This window comes from Cololabis saira, chromosome 8 (assembly GCF_033807715.1).
Source record: "Cololabis saira isolate AMF1-May2022 chromosome 8, fColSai1.1, whole genome shotgun sequence".
Taxonomy (NCBI): Eukaryota; Metazoa; Chordata; class Actinopteri; order Beloniformes; family Belonidae; genus Cololabis; species Cololabis saira.
In genome coordinates, this window is record NC_084594.1 from 43,540,193 (window position 1) to 43,559,452 (window position 19,260).

At 38.8% G+C, this 19,260-nt stretch overlaps 1 protein-coding gene across 1 annotated transcript; it reads right to left on the reverse strand.

Annotated features, from left to right (window-relative positions):
• Nucleotides 1-2,003: 2,003 nt before the first annotated feature.
• Nucleotides 2,004-17,189, reverse strand: top1a (DNA topoisomerase Ia). The gene is made up of 21 exons (XM_061728047.1): nucleotides 17,059-17,189; nucleotides 16,518-16,542; nucleotides 11,600-11,696; nucleotides 11,377-11,479; nucleotides 10,778-10,830; nucleotides 10,600-10,692; nucleotides 10,414-10,486; nucleotides 10,246-10,331; nucleotides 10,034-10,149; nucleotides 9,802-9,923; nucleotides 9,571-9,693; nucleotides 7,641-7,828; nucleotides 7,403-7,547; nucleotides 6,295-6,438; nucleotides 5,978-6,163; nucleotides 5,825-5,893; nucleotides 5,623-5,737; nucleotides 5,334-5,461; nucleotides 4,819-4,913; nucleotides 4,575-4,724; nucleotides 2,004-3,479 (listed from the first exon to the last, which is right to left on the reverse strand). The coding sequence occupies exons 1-21, from the start codon at nucleotides 17,077-17,079 to the stop codon at nucleotides 3,377-3,379; spliced, it is 2,235 nt and encodes a 744-aa protein (XP_061584031.1). The 5' UTR covers nucleotides 17,080-17,189; the 3' UTR covers nucleotides 2,004-3,376.
• Between the last annotated feature and the right edge of the window lie 2,071 nt (nucleotides 17,190-19,260).

Sequence of the window (19,260 nt, forward strand, 5' to 3'; positions counted from 1 at the left end):
GAGAATGGCATTGAGCTGTTGAGTTCCTAAATTGTTTCCTGTTTTACTACAACTGTAGCTACAGTCATGGCCTTTGAGGCACAAATATGTTTACAAGTTTTCTACAGACTTTCTGTTTGCACGTTTGTTGTTGCACTAAAAATGTGCACTACAGGACTCAGAAAATAAGAATATTGTGATAAAGTTCTTTATTTTCTGTAATACAATTAAAAAAACAAAAATGTCATACTTTCTGGATTCATTACAAATCAACTGAAATATTGCTGATTATGGTTTACAGTTTCAGATTAAGATTCCCAGAATATTCTAATTTTTAAGATAGGATATTTCAGTTTTCTTAAACTGTAAGCCATGATCAGCAATATTAAAATAATAAAAGGCTTGCAATATTTCAGTTGATTTGTAATGAATCCAGAATGTATGACATTTTTGCATTACAGAAAATAAAGGACTTTATCACAATATTCAAATCCTGTATTACAGAATGGATGTTCTGCTTTCTTTCTATTGTTTTATATTAATTTATACAATTTTAAGTTAAGCAGGACAGGTTTCTGTTTAAGAAAAGATACTTATTTTATTCAGTTCATTTTGTATTAAAGTGAATGGCTGGATAATTAGTTTTCATGGCATTCAAAAATATGCATCTAATTCAACTCAGGTTTGAGTCAAATAGTTAAAAAATAAATTTCACTCCCAAAAAAAAAAAATAGAAAAAAAAAAAGAGGGGGAAATGGGGTTGGCCGGCCCTGCCGGTGAGGTGTCCCTTATTTTTCAGGGAGTTGGCAACCCTATCCTCGGTGGTCCACTTTGGTTCCAACGGTGGAGGTCACCTTGAATCTCTTAAGTTGTTCTGGACTCTTCAGACAGATAACATAAATGGTGACCAGTCTGTCCTCAGTTGTCCTCTTGTCCACGTCCAGGGAGGTTTATCTACAGTCCTGTGGAGCCTAAGCCTCTGAATGAAATGTCCCACTGTTGTCATAGGAACATCAGTTTATTTGTCTGCCTTAATGTTTTTAAATAGGTCTGATTTTTATGAGTCAGTCTCAGTGTTCTGTCGTCACTGGAGTAACCCCAGTTCAGGTAAATGAGTGGAGACGCGCCCACAGCGCCCTCTGCTGGCGACCGTCGGGTAATACGGGGAGGAGGAAACCACGTGGTCTCCATGGGAGCCGAGTGCTGCACCTTCTGATTCACCTGGAAAGTGTTTTAGAGCCGAGATTACAGCCGGCAGATTTGGGCAGAGTAGCCAAAAATTGTACTCAAGTAAAAGTACTGTTACTTCAGAATAATATGACTCAAGTAGAAGTAAAAAATAGTCATCCAAATTGAGTAAAAGTAAAAAAGTACTTGGTGAAAAAACTACTCAAGTACTGAGTAACTGTTGAGTAACGTCTGATTAATTTTTTTAACACAAGCATTCTAACAGACAAAAGTACAAAATAATGATCTTCAGGCAAATTCAATCAATAAAATAAAAAAATTTAAAATAGCTTAAATTAAAATAATCTTAAAGTAAATTCAAGTACTTTAATAAATAATAAAATAGCAGAATAAAAAAATAAATTAAGCACAAGTAGCACAAAATTTCAAGCCTTTGTACTTTTCTTTTTTAACCAGGCAGAACTAGAACAAGCCCATGAACTCATAGAAACTCTGTGTGTGTTTGAGTCTGTGTAAATGTGACAAAACATGCAAAACATTTTTTTTTTACCAAAGAATCACCCAGTGATGTCATGAGATTGACCCATACGCGGATTTAAAAAAAAAAAAATAAGTGTAACAGCTCAACGTAGCGGAGTAAGAGTAACAATTTCTTCTTCACAAATCTACTCAAGTAAAAGTAAAAAGTATAGTGATTCAAAACTACTCTTAAAAGTACAAAATTTCCCAAAAATTACTCAAGTAAATGTAACGGAGTAAATGTAACTTGTTACTACCCACCTCTGGATTTGGGACTGTGGTCCAAATAAAGCAATGATACACAAACAGCAGAGAAGTTCTCAGGAGAGTAGTGTTTATTAGGTTCCCATCACCGTCCAAAAACCATCATCCCAGTTCTGGACATCCTCAGATCTCCGTTTGTTTTGTTTTTTTTGCTTTAAACTGCTGCCAACTGCTTACCCACCCCCCACCTTTACATTTAGGAAACAAAAAACAAGTACACCGTATGTTACTTGTAGGATTTATTTAATTTTGTCCAACCTACAATGAGCTTAAAACTCAAAACATGATTAAAAGCTATGACAAAAGGTAAAACAGAATTAGGACGTTGACTTTACAGCTACTTACATCAACCTTCCTATCATAAGTGGAACTGCATGGAATAATAAAATGAACTGATAATTCACATTAAATGTTACTTTATCCTCAATCATTACACAATTTAAACCTGCCTACACTGTAACAGTTTGGTGATTTTTTTTCCTTTTTTTTTTGGCAAAGTTGACATCCCTCACAGACCTCTGTAGACGCAATTACACCTTTCATTTACTGACTTTAAATACATTAAGATAATATGTTCAAGTAACATGGGAGATTATTTTCCTCTTAATTGTTAATTTACTTTAAAATCAGATGGCAGACAAAGCTGAGATTCAAAGGATGCTTGCAACTCAAAGGATTGAAAATGGTTCACATTTACACTGAAAGTCCCTGATAGAGGTTGTAAAACTAAATATTCACATTCTGCTTGCTTAAGTAAATATTGAAATGGTTGCAGTATTTCCCCGGTGCTTGCACAGACATCCTCTTTCATGTTCAACAATTCACCAGTCCAGTTTAAAATATTCACCCAAACAAACAGCTTCCATGTTTGTGCCTGATACACACACATGCACACACGCACGCACACACACACGCACACACAAAAGCTCACATTTCCATTTCCTTGAAAAGGCGCGTGGGTGTAAGTTAAGGAATTCTTTTGACTTAATTTGTCTATCAAAATATAGAATTCATTAATAATACATGGGAGGGCTAAAATACAGAGCGAGTGAATAAAATGATACAAAGCATTTTGTTTGCTTGATAAAGCAGTTATAGGACCACAGAGTTCAGGCGTCGCCAGGTTTTAACCGTATGGAGGGGCAGAGATAAACGGTCGAGGACTCATTTACAGGCCTCGACTCCACTTGCAGATATAGTTCAGCCTCGTCACCTGATGTCACATCAGATGCTCAGACCATCCACAACATCGTGTCACGTCATAAAAGGACTCATCCTGCTTACCGTGTCGCTTCAGCTTTTCCTGCACAAACGTTAAAATTCCTCGTTGGCTCGGGCCATCAAGCAAAATTCATCTAAGCTTTTTTTTTTTCTTTTTTAAAAAAGGTATCCAATAAAAAAAGTTGAGTTAAAAGAAACTGGGGGTTTAAAATTGATAGTCCTCATCTGCCATGTCGATGGCCCAGGCAAACTTCTCCCGCTGGGTTTTGTTGTAGATCTTCTCGATGGGAATGCCCCACTTCTTACACCTGAGAGGAAACAAGGAAGAGCGTGTCACAACATGGTCATCATTCCCCATCACTGCTGAGAGGGGACGGATACAACCACACTAGGGGTGTAACGATACACTAATCTCACCATACACGATATTGAGGTCACGATAACGATACGATATTATAGCAGTATTTTTTTAACAACCTTGAATGAGGAACATATGACTGGAAAAAAAAATTGTCTTTTATTTGAAAGACACAAAATACAAAACAATGCTGTGTGTTTGCCCTATTGTTCCAGTTTGTAATGCTTTATAACTGTTTAAGTTTTAAAGAGAAAGCCAGGCCAACCATTTTCCACAAACTGAACTAAAAGTAAATGTCAGGTTTGCATTATGCATCTTCAGTTTCATACAAGTACAAAAATTTTTGCCACAAACTGAATAGTTTCTCTCATGTATGAGTTGACTTTTTTCTCTTTCCAGAAATTTAACAACTAAAATTAAATAAAAGTAAATAAATACATACAATTTTACATCATGCTCACCTTATAAGTGTAAGAGGAGATTTATTTTTGTTAAGGTTATTTTGGTAATTCAGGGTTGATTATTTTATAAATATATTCTGATGTAAATCAGGGACTATAATGACACTAGTCAGTTTATCTGTAGTGATTAGTCTGTTTTAGATTGGGCGGAGTGATACGCCACAGTACGGCACTAGGTGCTGTGTTGATGTTCTAAAATCCTACACTGTTGAGGGACATTAAAGTACACTGGAACTCAGCAGAAGTTGTCCCGTGTTTATCCTACTCACGACCCCAAAAAGGTTTAATTTAATAAGGTAAGGCTTAACTCTACACCAGCCTTACATAAGTAAAGGTTCAGAGTTCAAAACGGGACCGCAAAATGGTACTAGTTTCTTCTGAGCGGAGTAAGATTTTGGTCCACGGGTCGAGGCGCGGTCGGCACGCGTTACTAGTCAACACAATAGATTAATATTAATAATCCAATATCGCGATACAGTTTGTCACCTCCACGACACGTATCGTGACGTTTTTGTATCGCGAAATTTCGTGGCACGATATATTGTTACACCCCTAAACCACACACAACTTTAATATCTTCTTACCAAGCCACAGAAATGCGCGGGTCCAAATAATTTAGTTTGGAAGTGCCGAGAGCAATCTGCTTGTTCTCTTCACGATCAGTGGCCTGGACCTCCAGCTTCATCAGCTGCTCCTCTATCCTCTGGACCGCTTTCCTCTTGCTCTCAACCGCCCTTTTGGACGACACCAGTAAACACAGTTAGGAAACAGTGTGGCAAACAAGATGTCCAGCAGGGAAAACACTCATTACAAAAAACAAATACTTACTTCTTGGATTTTTCATCTCTCCGTACTTTGGCATCGGCCTTGGAACTCTTCAGTTCTCTCTTGGCATCGCAGAGCTGGTCCTTTTTAGCGTCAATCTAAAAACAGAGAGGAAATGGTCAGAGATGGTCTCAGGTTTCTTCTTTGAGTGGTCCTGATGCAGAGCACAACATCCAAATCTAACTACAAACGCATGGAGTGCTGCTGGGTGTGAGAAAAGTATAATTCAGGTGCACTTCGGCATGGGGATCCAAAAGATTGAAAAACTATTTAGAAAAACAGAGGCACTAAAGAAGTTAGAAAAATATAAAAAGACTTCAAGGCCTTCTTCAAGGCAGATAACAAACAAGATAACGTCTTTGTTATCTGCCTTGAAGAAGGCCTACATGGCCGAAACATGTTGGCATTTTTTCTTAACTTTTATTAAGCCATGATTCAATAAAGGCTTTTTATATTTTTCTAACTTCTTGAGTGCCTCGGTTTTTCTAAATTGTTTTACAACAGAGCAACATTTGTACCTTTGTCTGCAGGTTCTGCATAGATTTCTCAAAGGTCTTGGGTGGAGCTCTCTGATGGTTACACAGGATGGCCACAGCCCTGTTGGCCCTGTTGTAGGACAAGATCTTGGCTGGAATGTTTTCATCCGCTGGAAAAACAATAGAAATATTGAGAAGATCCAGATGTGTCACTTAAGTCATGCATGTCACAACCTAAAGAAACGGTGTCGTCATTTGAAGAAAAGCATGATTCAATTCCAAAATCTGGTTTCTGAGCCTTTGGCAGCGAATAATGAGCGTAACAACGTACCAGTTGTGAGTTCCTTTAGCTGCTGCTGCAGGGTGATTGAGGCGTTGTATGTACGGAAAACTTTGGCAGTTAGACCATCCATCAGCTCCTGAAGATGCTTGTTCAGAATAGAGGTCTGGAGACAAAAGCAGGCCAAGTTTAAAAAAGGGGGCCGTTATCTAAATGTAGCGTTTGTCTAGTAAAGATCAGGAGATCGGCTTACATTCAGACGATCGAACAGGTCATCATCAGGTTCTTTGTTCTCCATGAACAACTGCAGATTCTTAAACACCTAAAATAGGAAATCACACACAAATTCAGAGGTAAAACCACAAAAAACAAACAGCTACAACCCCTTAGCAGCAACCGTCCGTACCCTTTTCTCCACGGGAACTTTGTTGTAGTAGCGGATCGAGTCTTTACCGAGGAAGTCAAACTCCACCACGAACTCCTGGCCCTCGTTCTCTGGATACAGTTTGATGTGTTCAACTCTGACCGAGCAGCAGCCGACCGTGTCTGCAGTCTCTCCTTCTTCCTTCTCATTTCCTGCCCTGAGAGCCAGCTAACACACACCAGGACAGGCGGATTACAAGCCACTCCAAGACGTCGCCATGACAGGAGCCAAACATACATCAACCAGCTCGAACAAGAGGAGGAGCGAGAAAGAACACCAAAAAGAACGTAGGTCTGCACCTTGTCAATGAAATAGAGTGCTACAGCCCTCTGCCGGATCCTCATCTCCTTGGACTTCCAATCTTCACGGTATTGTGTTCTGATACGGTCCACACATTTCTTCAGCCGACGAGCCGTCTCATACTTCTGCCAGTCCTTCTCTCCCTGGAGACAGTGTTGAGAAGGAACAGTACCTAGTACACTTAATGAAGCCAGATTGGTTTCAGACAAGCATGCTCAAATCACGCTCGAGTCACGCCAAGTAGGATGAACGGCTCGGCCAGGGGCGTCAATTGGGTTTGGCAAGGTACGGCAGCCGCCACACCTTGGCTTCAAGGGTTAATGTAAATGTTTGTTTTATTAAATACATTTATGTAATTACTCTGTGTCTCTTTGTATTGATTATTCTATTACTTAATACATATAGAATAACTACAAATGCAAATCAGAACAACATGATCGATTTCACTAGTTATTATACACACTGCAAAAAACTCAAAATCTTAACAAGAATATTTGTCTTATTTCTAGTTAAAATGTCTAATTTTTAGTCAAAAAAAATGTCATTACATTTAAGACAAGACTCAAAAACAACCATTTTCACCTGTTAAGTAGATTTTCACTTAAAATAAGTAGAAAAATCTGCCAATGGAACAAGATTTTTTTGCTTGTAATAAGAAAATAAATCTTGTCCCACTGTCAGATTTTTTTCTACTTATTTCAAGTGAAAATGGTCCAATAACAAGTTGTTTTTCTGGTGATGACTCTTGTTTTAAGTGTAATGAGATTTTTTGACTAAAAATTAAACATTTTAACTAGAAATAAGACAAATATTCCTGGTAAGATTGAGTTTTTGCAGTGAGTGAGACTGCATTTGAAAAAGTTCCAATTTTCTTGACCACACAAATAAGCTCCATAGCAGATTTCTGTGATGAGTATTTGCTGGATGTGTTGATTGATACTCTAGTTAAGTTCTGTGACTCGTAACCTTGCCATACATTAGCTTCCACTGAATTGACGCCACTGGGCTCGTCCACGTACACCAACATGCTGTTTCTGAACATTTCTTCACTGGAACATGGATTGGCAGGAATAGTGCCACATGTTCACAATCCCTGCGTCAGCCTACCTTGATTCTGGAGCTCGGGTTCAGCATAATGTATTTGATGGAGCCTTGAATGTTCTCCGTCCACGACACCAGCCAGGTCACCTTGTTGTCATGACGAACCTCTTTCCACTTGGTGCCGGGAGGAGGCGGTGGATACTTGGAGTCCCTGCAGGGAGCAGATCACGTTACACGTCAGCTCAGCAGCTCTCAAAGGGAAATGAAAACAAAACAAAAAAGGAACATGCTCTATTTTACTCACTTGCTGCAATTGATGATAATATCTTGTGGTCTAATGCGACGTTTGAGCATTCCCATCTTGGGGTGGTCCCCGCGACCACGAAATAAGCCAGGAGGCTCAATACGGAAGTTAGCAATGCGTTCTTTGTGGTTGTCCATGATGCAGAAGCCGTATTCCTGCAAGAGCCGCTCGTTCTCCGCTTTTATTTTCTGGATATTAGGGGGGAGGGGGGAGAAAAAAGGTCAACCAAACATATTTGTTGGGCTTCAAAATAGTTCAGAGGGTCCAGCGTCCGTACCCGATTTTAATAGTAAGCTAAAGATTCTTTATCGAGCATTTCTGTATTTAGTTAAACTCTCTGCTCATCAGAATTAGTTAGATTTGTCCAGCTCTTTGCATGACTCAGCACTGAGAACGACAAGATGATATGATGGTGAATTTAAGGACTAGTTTTAATAAAAGGGGCTGTTGTGTTGGGTGGGAAGGGAACAAAAAAAATCATCTAGCACTAGCATGACAGCAGTCTGACCAGCACGGATCCAGCTGGACCTCCTATGGGATTTCTAGCTTGTGTTGTCCCATATTTAAGTCACTTTGGATAAAAGCGTCTGCTTTTACAGCAGTAGAAATCCTCTATTTGTAAATTGTGAAGCTGCCCATCTCAAAGCACAACCACAAAAGTGCAGAGTTTTCCCATTATCACAAACTAAATCCATGTACTAGTTAACTGACAGCCGTCTCACTCGGAGACAGGTGATGCGTTAGTTTGTTTAACAGTTTAAAACAAAGCCGGTCATCTCAACCAAGCGTCAGGAGATCTCCACGTTACACCATGGTGATCACTGTTCATTTGGCACAAGTGAAAACTCTGCAGGATACTGCTCATTACATTTACAGTAAAAGCTTTAAGTCCATGTTTATTTTTCCTCAGCAAACAAGGCGTACTTTTGTGGTACTGGATAACTGACTGACGCTAAGAGTGCGTTTATTTCAGTGCTTCACCTCGCCATCATGGAGGTTCATGAACCCATATCTAGAGAAACCTGCAGCTCTTGAATGATTGAATGAATGAATGAATGAATGAATGACAGCCACAGGCTTGTAAAACGCACCAAATATGGGACTACAGGACATTATATGAAGAAAACAGTGAAAAGTGAAGCCCACATTAAATAGTATGTTTCAGGTTATTGAACTGGGGCCGGATTCACAAAACATTCAAGAAAAAAAATCTTAAGTGTCATTTTTTTCTTAAGTTCAGTCTTAAGAACTTTTTTGGAGAACATGACTTCTCTTTTTCCTTCTTAAGTATTTTCTCAACTTTCTTCTTAAGAAAAAACTTAAGAATAAATGGTATTCTTGAAATAAAAGTTCTCAAATTTGTGCTTGTCTTTTTTCTTAACTTTAAGACAACCTTGAAACGTCTTAAAATGTCTTCTGTGAAGAGGTAAGACTCTAATATCACCTTTTTCAACACTTTTGAGACAAGTTTAGACTAGTAGGTCATAGTTTGAGGATATACTTTTTTAAAAAAAAAAATTTTTACAAGCTTTATTGATCAAGAAATGAAAGTTCTTAAGAAAATATTGAGGAATTGCACTTAAGAACTTTCTTATGAACTTAATTTTAGATCTTAAGAACATATTGGTGAATCCGGCCCCAGGTTAGCGTCTCACGTGCAGTAGACGGCAGTCACAGCACTGTTTCAAGAGTCAGGAATTCTGAGAAAGTAGTAAATAAATCTGGTCTTGAAACAGTTAAACCTGCAATATAAAGTTCACTCTAAAGGTTCTCTATGAGATCTATAAAAACAACTCCTCATTCCAGGTAGCTCCCATCAGAATTCTTCCCCAAACCGGACAATGTTGTGACTATGACCTACTACTTCCCACAATCCCACGTAAAAACAAATTCCCCTCTAAGACATCCGTATACATCTGCTACCACTGACCAGTTTCTCTTCCTTTGACAAGGCTTTCCGGGCTTCAGACTGCGCCTTGAAGTACTCGTTCATCTCTGTGAAGTCACACTTTTTCAGGTCTGTGATCTTTCCCTTTTCTTCTGAAGTCATCTCCTGCGTTAACCAAATATGGTCAATTAGATCAGGATGTAAAATACAACGTGATAAGTCTTAGACATTAAACATTCGTCATGTTACTCTCAAGTGAATATTGAGCCGTACCTTTCTCCAATCTTTAAAGAAATTTTTACGAAAGATATCCTTTGTGGTGTACTCGTGCTCCAGCATTTTGCCAAAGAATGTGGCCACCTCTTCAGCCTCTGGACTGAGCTTCATATGTTTACCTGACAAGTGGGGAAGTGAATAAATCCAATTTATGTCAATGTTTTCTGACCCATTCTGGGCCACTGACAAATCAAAAGCCTTACACATCCTGTGCAGAATGCAATCTTACCGTCATAATAAAATTTTACATTGCTAGGAAGAGGTTCATATGGTGGCGCAAACACAGGACCTTTGTGTTCAAGGAATTTCCATTTGCTACCGTCTGTGGATCGTTCCTCTTCCCACCTGCGGTCAAAGCACAAGTCAACAAGGAGGATGGTCATTTCAAAAAGTTAAATAATTATATTTAAAAGTGTATAACGCTGGCTGATGCCAACTCACCATTTCCACTTCTCTTCTGGTTCTTTCTTTGCCTTCTTTTTCCCATCGCCTTCTTTTTTTATTTTTGTTTTTTTGGACTTGGTGTCCTAAAATAAGGAACAGAAAGTATTAACGCTCTCCCGCAACAGAAGGAGGAAGAAAACGGACTGCACACAAGCATCGTCCTACCTCATCACCTTGTTTCCTTTTCTTGGCCTTCTGGTCATTTTCAGTCTTAATTTTCTTGGGTTTGAATTCCGCACTGAAACACACACGACCCGAGTTACAAACCTCACACATTTTTGATCACATTGATGCCTAATGTTGATGCCAACTCATGCAAAAAAAGGAGTCCAGAAAAAGTGGCCCACTTACTCATAATCCTCATCTCGTTCTCTTTTTAGAGTCCTCTCGTGTTTGGGAGTGTGGTAAAAATCATTGTCAGGCTCAGATTTTACATGCAAAGGGCTGCAAATAAATGAGAATGGAGTTACCTTCATATGGACACGCTTCTGTTAGTTTTTGAAACACTCAAAAATGTAATATGACGTACCTGGCAAAGCCGTTCTCCTTTTCTTTTTTGACCTTACCATCAAACGACTTCATCTGAAACAAAGACAAAACGATCAAAAACATGAAGTGCAAGAGTAAATACTAACCATGTCAAGCTGAAAACTGGAATTTGACAAATAATGTAATTTTCGTTTTCAAATACCAGTTTTTAATGCACAATCCAATTTCTCTAGTTACAACATAAACATGGTTTATTTAGGAATGCATGCAAGAATCTCTAGACCAGAACTTTGTAGTCACAATCACATGTTGCACAATAACTTCTGTTTTTTTTTTATGCATATGCATTAAAACACTGTTTAAGAAAGTTTGCTGAGGAATTTCCCCAAAAGTGAATATTTTTCTGAAATATGGGAAACTTTGCACCAGTTTCATTAAACACTTTACACACGACTAGAAATGAAGTAGTACCTGCCAAATTTGACTTATTTGAAATAACAGCAGAAATATGACTATGGCTTTAAAAAAAAAAACAAGAAAAGTGAATGTTGACATGACTGAAGCTCGTGACAACCTGATATACGAGCTTGAATTTCACAGCATAATGTTCTGCATATCTTTGTGGTTCTAGTAGTTTACCTTCTCATCTTTCCTCTTCTCTTTGTGCTTGTCTTTACTGCCATCATTGTGCTTCATCTTGTCCTTGTCTTTGTGTTTTTTGTCAGAGGAGTCTTTGTGATCGCTACAATTTAAAAAGTGCACATATATTAATTAAGTCGCTGTGTTTATTAATGTCCTCTGTACTATGTGCAGACACCCCCAGAAACATGGACTCTCAAGTCGTGGAGTAAACAAACTATACCTGCTGCCATGCTTTGATTTATCTCGTTCTTTGTCCTTCTTGTGGTCCTTGTGTTTATGTTCTCTCTCTTTGTACTTGTCTTTATGCTTGTGAGAGTCTAAAAGAAGAAAACAGTATCGTCAGAAGGTAAAAACAAACAAGATCACATGTGGATTAGGTCATTTTAGCACTTTCCTATGAGCATTTCTGACAAAGTGTACAGAAAATTAGAATATTGTGATAAAGTTCTTTATTTTCTGTAATGCAATTAAAAAAAAACTAAAATGTCATACATTCTGGATTCATTACAAATCAACTGAAATATTGCAAGCCTTTTATTATTTTAATATTGCTGATTGTGGCTTAAGGCTGAATTAAGCTTCTGCGTCACACCAACACAGAGCACACGCCGCAGCCGTCGTGAACCTTCGGACTTCTCCGTCTCTCCATTTGGTCACGGTGCAGTACCCCCCGCGGCCACTAGTTAGCGATCTTTTTCTGAATGGTTTATCCAACTTTTTCCAGTCACAGTGAATCAAAGAGATAAGGACAACTATTGTGCAAAAAAAAAAAAAACAAAAAAAAAAAAAAATCACACATAAACGAAGAAAAGGGCGCTGAAAGTTCACCACTGCTTCAAACCGGAAATGCGCTGCTACCAAGCGAACCAATCACAGCCCTCTCCGTCTGCGCGTCGCCTCGACGCGTAGTTACAATTTTCGGGAGGTGCACGTCAGTGACGGCGCAGGTGACGGCGTGTGGTCTGCGTGGACGAAAACCACACGCCGTAGGCACGGCGCAGTTTTGACGCAGAACCATATTTTGGCCTTTACAGGTTAAGATTCCCAAAATATTCTAATTTTTTGAGATAGGATATTTGAGTTTTCTTAAGCTGTAAGCCATGATCAGCAGTATTAAAATAATAAAAGGCTTGCAATATTTTAGTTGATTTGTAATGAATCCAGAATGTATGACATTTTTGTTTTTGTAATTGCATTACAGAAAATCACAATATTCTAATTTTCTGAGACAACCCTGTGTATGTATATATATATATATATATATATATATATATATATATATATATATATATATATATATATATATATATTAAAAAAAAAAAAAAAAAAAAAAGGTATAGCTATACATGTTAGGAACCCCCCCCACTCACTTACACTACTTACAAAAGGACCAAATCGTGACATTTCGTGAAATTTCACCTCAAACTAAACCAACTCCAACCAAAAGTACAGCGGAGAAGCCAAAAACCAAAGGGCTGAGTAAAAACTTGAATGACATGGTATTCCATTTGAAATGAATACACATCAGTAAGACACACAAACGTCCTATCAGGGACATCGTTTTGCATCTTCCAAGCTTGCACTAGTGCCCAAGGGCAGCCCACTGAGGTGAGCAGATGGAACACCGGACTTCTACACCATTTTTCATGGTAAGGTAGAATATACAGCAGTCCTATAGTCATTAGTTTCTGAACATACACGTTTAAACATGCACTAGAATACCTGATGCTTCCAGCAAAGAATCATGCAAATGCATCAGATTTATAATACCACAGCACCTCCTACCGTCTAAATTATCCGTTTGTGCATCAACTAATGAGTTGAAGCTTTCAAGTGGACATTATTGCATTCTTTCAACCATTTAACATTTTTTACTCTTGGCAGGTTGGAGATTGATCTGACTGCACTGCACTCCCTTCAAGAGACATAAAACCTGTTTTAAGGACCACAAATGTGTCATATCCTGGTAGAAACAACCAGGAGCTCCCAGCTACCAGCTTTGTGTACAAAGAGGTTTTCAAAATAATTTGCCCCAAGAATCATATGCTGGCACACTGCAGACAAATGGTACATGCTGCACATTTCTAGCTGAAAAGTTACATCTCTGATGTATTTACTCTAAATAACAGCACCTAAGAACTTAGACATTGACTATTTAATTAATATGTTACTTTAAAATGTGATTAAGTTCTCCCATATTATTCAAAGGTGAATGATTTCATTGTAATGGAACACACTGATAATGATTTTATGACTGTATAATGGCGTGGATGGCGTCCATAGATTAACGCAAGCTTTAATGCTGGAGAGGTATTCATGGGAACAAAGATTTTGCATTTTGGCCCCGCGTTTGGTAGTTATAGCACACCGGACAACTACGAGCATCCTGGTGATGGACAGACTCCACTTATTTCAAGGCAAGTAGTTAAGTGCCAGCCTTAAATATAAAATAAATAAAAAATGTTTATCCTCCCGTTTACCACTTAAATGTCTGGTATTTAAATGCTTCAAAAGCCAACATTGCATTTCTGGCAAAATAAACAACTGTTTCACTTTTGAAAACTTTGTGAATTCTAGTAGTCTTAAACTGGTTTTTAAATGTTTCCATAATCATGTTTCCCCCCTGTTCTCTGAAGTGGTTATTAGGCATCAGAGCTCTGGTAGAGTAACCACACGGGCCTCCACCAATGGTGATTGTCTTATCCCAAAGTATAAGACCTCTTTTGGTGAGTCTGTCTTTTCTGTGAAGGTGCAAAACTCTGGAATTCTTTACCCACTCATTTAAAATTAGAAACGCGTGGCAATATTTTCAACAGAGGACTCAAACTAAGGCTCAAGTCTAAACAACAGTGCCTACACGAATAGGTCAGGTCTGGTTCTGCTCTTGAATTATGTTGTCTTTGCTTTATATCTTATGTCATCCTCTAATTTTATTGTAGTATTTTATTGTCTGTACTTTTTTAAAAGCCTCTTGTGGACAGGTGTTGCAAATTAGCATGTATGCTAAAACACTCAAACCGTGCATTTGGTTTGTCCTATGCAATTGTGATGTCCATACCAAATAAAGAAATAATAATATTTGAATCTTAATTGTTCACACAAATTAGTAAACAGTTGTGATCTTTAAAACAAGAACTACTTCAGATCAGCAGCCAAATAGGCTTTGTTAAAATAGCTCAAATGTCTGATTAAAAGTAATTTTCTATTTACCATTTCTTTTAGGTTTAACATACAGGATTGTTGAATCATTTAAAAAAAAAGGAGACAATACAGAAGATTAAATCAAATAGGGCTGAAACGATTCCTCGAATAATTTGAGTAATTCCATTACAAAAAATGGAGGAATTTTCTCTGCCTCAAGGAATCGTTTAATTTCACCAGCTCAAAGCAGGTGTTTCGCCCGGACTACGTTTAATGTGGCACAGCGCGCCGACACCACGCACGTAAAAGGTAGAAGAAAGAGGCATATGTTTGGTTTTTGTAACATGCCATGTTCAGGCAGTCTGCAATGGCCCAGACGGGAGACACATGTAGCTCAGTGCTTAACTTTTATTTTTAATCCACTCTATATTCTTCTGGTCCGTTCTCCTATATGTTCACCCTCTACAGCCAAAAGTATTGTTCCGCGTTACACGGTGTAACGCGGAACCATAAATCGGCCTTCGCCCGGTACATAGGTTCCTCTAAACATCTGTTCCCGCCACAGTTTTAACTAAAAGAAAATGTGCTCCAATACAGCAGGTCTCATAATTTTATTTTGAACACTGCCAAAACTCTAACTTAAAACTTAACTAGAACTTAAAATGTGCTTGACACAAATGAAAGTTCAATTGAAACGCGTGGGAAAAACACCTAACCTTTTAAGTGATGTGTGTTATCAGGTGTAATGGCATTTTTAGGTTAGAAATAAGAAAATTTCTTGGTAAGATCCATAGTTTTGAGTGAAGGCAGTGAATTTGGTAATTTGGTGTAAGTTCAGGGTTTTTAAATGCACAGCCATGAACCTACTGTATTATATAATTTAGTCTTAGTAATATCAATTAACATCTAACATCTTATGTATATTTATAATTGCTATTTAACTAAACTAATGCTAACTAAACTAAACTAAAAAAAATATGTTTTATCCGATTAGTCGATGGAATTTTCAGTAGAATATTCAATTACTAAAATATTCGATAGCTGCAGCCCTGATTTGAATCTTAATTGTTCACACAAATTAGTAAACAGTTGTGATCTTTAAAACAAGAACTACTTCAGATCAGCAGCCAAATAGGCTTTGTTAAAATATCTCAAGTGTCTGATTAAAAGTAATTTTCTATTTACCACTTCTTTTAGGTTTAACATACAGGATTGTTGAATCATTATTAAAAAAAGGAGACAATACACAAGATTATCTGTCCTAAGTCACTTTTTGTACAGACTCATATCCGGCACTTTAAAACCTCATATTGTACATTTCTGTTTATACATTTTATTTTATCTCTTATATATTTGTATTGTATTGCACCAATCACCACAACAAATTCCTTGTGTGTGTTAACAAACTTGGCAATAAACCCTTTTCTGATTAAATAAAACAACTGTTGCACCATGCTGAGGTGTTAAAAGTTATTGAACTGATGTGGTGACCCCTGGATTCAACTTAAAACAACTGGATCCAAGTCTGAAAGAATGTGAAGTTTTGAGTGATTTCGGTGCTAATTCCAGCTGTGACTGCGGTGTTTCTAGAGCACCAGCATGTCGCAGCCAGCCGGGCCGAGCAGCCGTCTGCAGCCCAGCCAGCAGGAATCAGGCCGCCGCCGCCGCTGCTGCTGCTGCTAAAAAAGAAAATGGCGCAGAGACTAAGTCCTCAACCCCCAAACCCTCACTTTCAACTGCAAAATGCCCCATTAAAAGCGCAGAAATCGCACCCATTGTCTCGCTAGACTGATAAAACACGTCGACCTGTGCACCAATGTGGGCTCGGATGAAGAGATGGTGACAGGGAAACGCTGAAACGAGGCCTCGCTTTTGAACAATAGGCGCTTGTGAGAGAGAGCCAGGACTTAGTCTCTGGACGCCATTTCTGTCCTCTACAGATCACCGTAGAGATACATGGAGATCCATCAACAACAACCTGCTGGGGCTGTACTCACCGTTCACCCGGGGACCGCAGTCAGTCTGGAGGGAGAAAAGCAGACAAAGTGTTAAAATCAGGTCGTAGACAAGGCCAACTAGCCGGCTGTCTAACTTTGAACTTGCTGAAAGAACGATGTAGCCGCTAACCGACGCAGAGCCTACGGCGTAAGGTACGCGGCGACGCGCACCGTACGTCGTAGGCTCTGCGTCGATCTGACGCGGAACCAAAAATCAGCCGTTAGCTCCCCCCGGCTAGCCGTTAGCAGCTAGCGGTGAGGTATTTGCGGCTAATCCACTAGCTGCTACATGCTACGTCGCCTCGTCTTCGCCTACAGGAGGTAAAGCAGGGCACTAATTGGCCATCACCGTGTATGAACCTGTGCCAGGATGTTTAGCACAGCCCCTCCCGGGGCCAGGGTAGCGGGGCTGCGGCAGCAGGACCACCGCAGCCCCGCTACCGGGGGTAAAGGCTGCGTTAGCCGGGTTACCTGCTCTAAAACCAGGGCAAATACAACCAGAATAAGAGGAGATCACGGTAGAGAACAGATCAAACTTTACCTGGTCATCGCCCCCACTCATCTCCCCAACTTTTGCTGGACTAAAAGGTGAAATAAAAAGCAGCGACAGGTCTGGACGAGCACACACCGGCGCGCTGATACAGAGTGAAGAAAGAGCTGAGTTGTGTAAGAATAGAGTCCCGATTCACCGCCACAGCGCATGCGCGGTCATTTAAATGGAACACAGCTATGGAGCTGCTCCTCCCCAGAAAACGTGTTGCTCGAGGCCGGCTGTACTCACAACTCCTATTACATCTAAAGAGTAGACAGCCTTGCTGCTACCCTTTCATTTACTAGACATTCTGTGTAAATGAGGGGGAAAAAAAGGAGTGAGCAGATCTGTTCATCTCAAAACGTGTAACAACAATCATGTATGATGTCTGTTCATCCCCTGTGAGTCACCCGAATGTCCTTTGGTCAATGTACTGATTCAGATTTTTTTGTTTGATGCATCAGAGGTGTCAAAAGTATAGATACTAGAGTTTAAAAATACTCCTGTAGAAGTTGAAGTATCAACTCAAGTTTTTTACTCAAGTAAAAGTATAAAACTACTGGTTTCAAAACTACTTAAAGTATAAAAGTAAAAGTAATGTAAGGGGGGGGGGGGGGGGAAGCCATTAAGGACAAAAGCCATTGAAAATGAATGCATCTTAGTATAATGCAAATATATTAAAGAACCATATATGTGTACTATTGAGCATTAACATGTGTTTCAGAGAGCAGGAGATATGATGACTAGTTACCTATAAGTATTGTAATGGTGCAAAAAGTCAAACTTCAGAGGCATGTTATCATTTATCCTAACCTTTATTGGAATGTACATCCAAGTTTAGTTGCAGGAATCTGAGGGAACGGATGTAAGAACAAAACTGGACAAGAACATCTGAAACAACCACAACCAAATTCACTCTATCCGGATGGAGCAATTTAACTGGATAGTTTTTTTTTTTAAAGGCCGAAATGAAATAGAGTAACAAGGCTGTTTTTAAAATGTAAGGAGTAAAAAGTACAGATAATTGCGTGAAAATGTAAGGAGTAAAAGTAAAAAGTCGTCTGAAAAATAATTACTCCAGTGAAGTATAGATAACCAAAATTTCGACTTACCGGTAAGTAAGGTAACAAAGTATTTGTACTTTGTTACCTGGCACCTCTGGTATACATATATAACTATAAAGCTTCAAAAATGAAAGTACAAGAGTTAATATTAACCATATCAAGCTGAAAACTGGAATTTGATAATGTAATTATCATTTTCAAATACCAGTTTTTAATGCACAATCCAATTTCTCTAGTTACAACATAAACATGGTTTATTTAGGAATGCATGCAAGAATCTCTAGACCAGAACTTTGTAGTCACAATCACATGTTGCACAATAACTTCTGTTTTTTTATGCATTAAAATGCTGTTTAAGAAAGTTTGCTGAGGAATTTCCCCAAAAGTGAATCTTATCTCCAGACCATTTTTCTGAAATATGGGAAACTTTGCACCAGTTTCATTAAACACTTTACATACGACTAGAAATAAACTAGTAGGCTACCTGCCAAATTTGACTTATTTGAAATAACAGCAAAAATATGACTATGGCTTTAAAAAAAACAAGAAAAGTGAATGTTGACATGACTGAAGCTCGTGAAAACCTGATATATGAGCAGTATACATATATAACTATAAAGGTTCAAAAATGTATGTGCAAGGAATATGTGCAAACAAAACTAAGGTAGATCGAATAAATCATTCTAAAGTCTTCAGATTTCAAGAGGTGGACAATAATGTTTGGGCATGAGGTTATTGCAGGTGTTCAAAAGCCTGATGGCATTTGGGTAGAAGTTGTGACAGAGCCTCAGTGTTCTGCATGGCAGGCTGCCCGAGGGTGAGAGGAAGAGCAGTCCAGGACAGGGGTGACTGGGTCCCTGGGGATTCTGGCTGCCCTCAACAGCCAGCGTTGTTTTGCCAGGTCCCCAACGGGTGGCAGTGTGACCCCAATGATCTTTTCAGCTCTTCTTAACTCGAAATTCAAAGAAAAGACTTGTATAGCTGTTTATTTTGAGAAACTTAATGCACAGCAGAGAACTGCGAAATGGCACGGGCATAGGGATTTTAAATGTGGGAGACGTACCTGTAGGCCTGTCCTACCCTCCTCATTAGACCCAACTGGCCTGACTTGATGTAAGAGTATGAAGTGGGTATTAATTACAGTTGC

Coding starts and splice junctions, on each gene's coding strand:
- top1a (XM_061728047.1), bottom strand. CDS start 17,079: ATGAGTGGGGGCGATGACCAG. Junction 6,164..6,294: donor CACTCTATTTCATTGACAAG/GTGCAGACCTAC, acceptor GGTGTGTGTTAG/CTGGCTCTCAGGGCAGGAAA. Junction 5,738..5,824: donor ACCTGTTCGATCGTCTGAAT/GTAAGCCGATCT, acceptor TTTTGTCTCCAG/ACCTCTATTCTGAACAAGCA.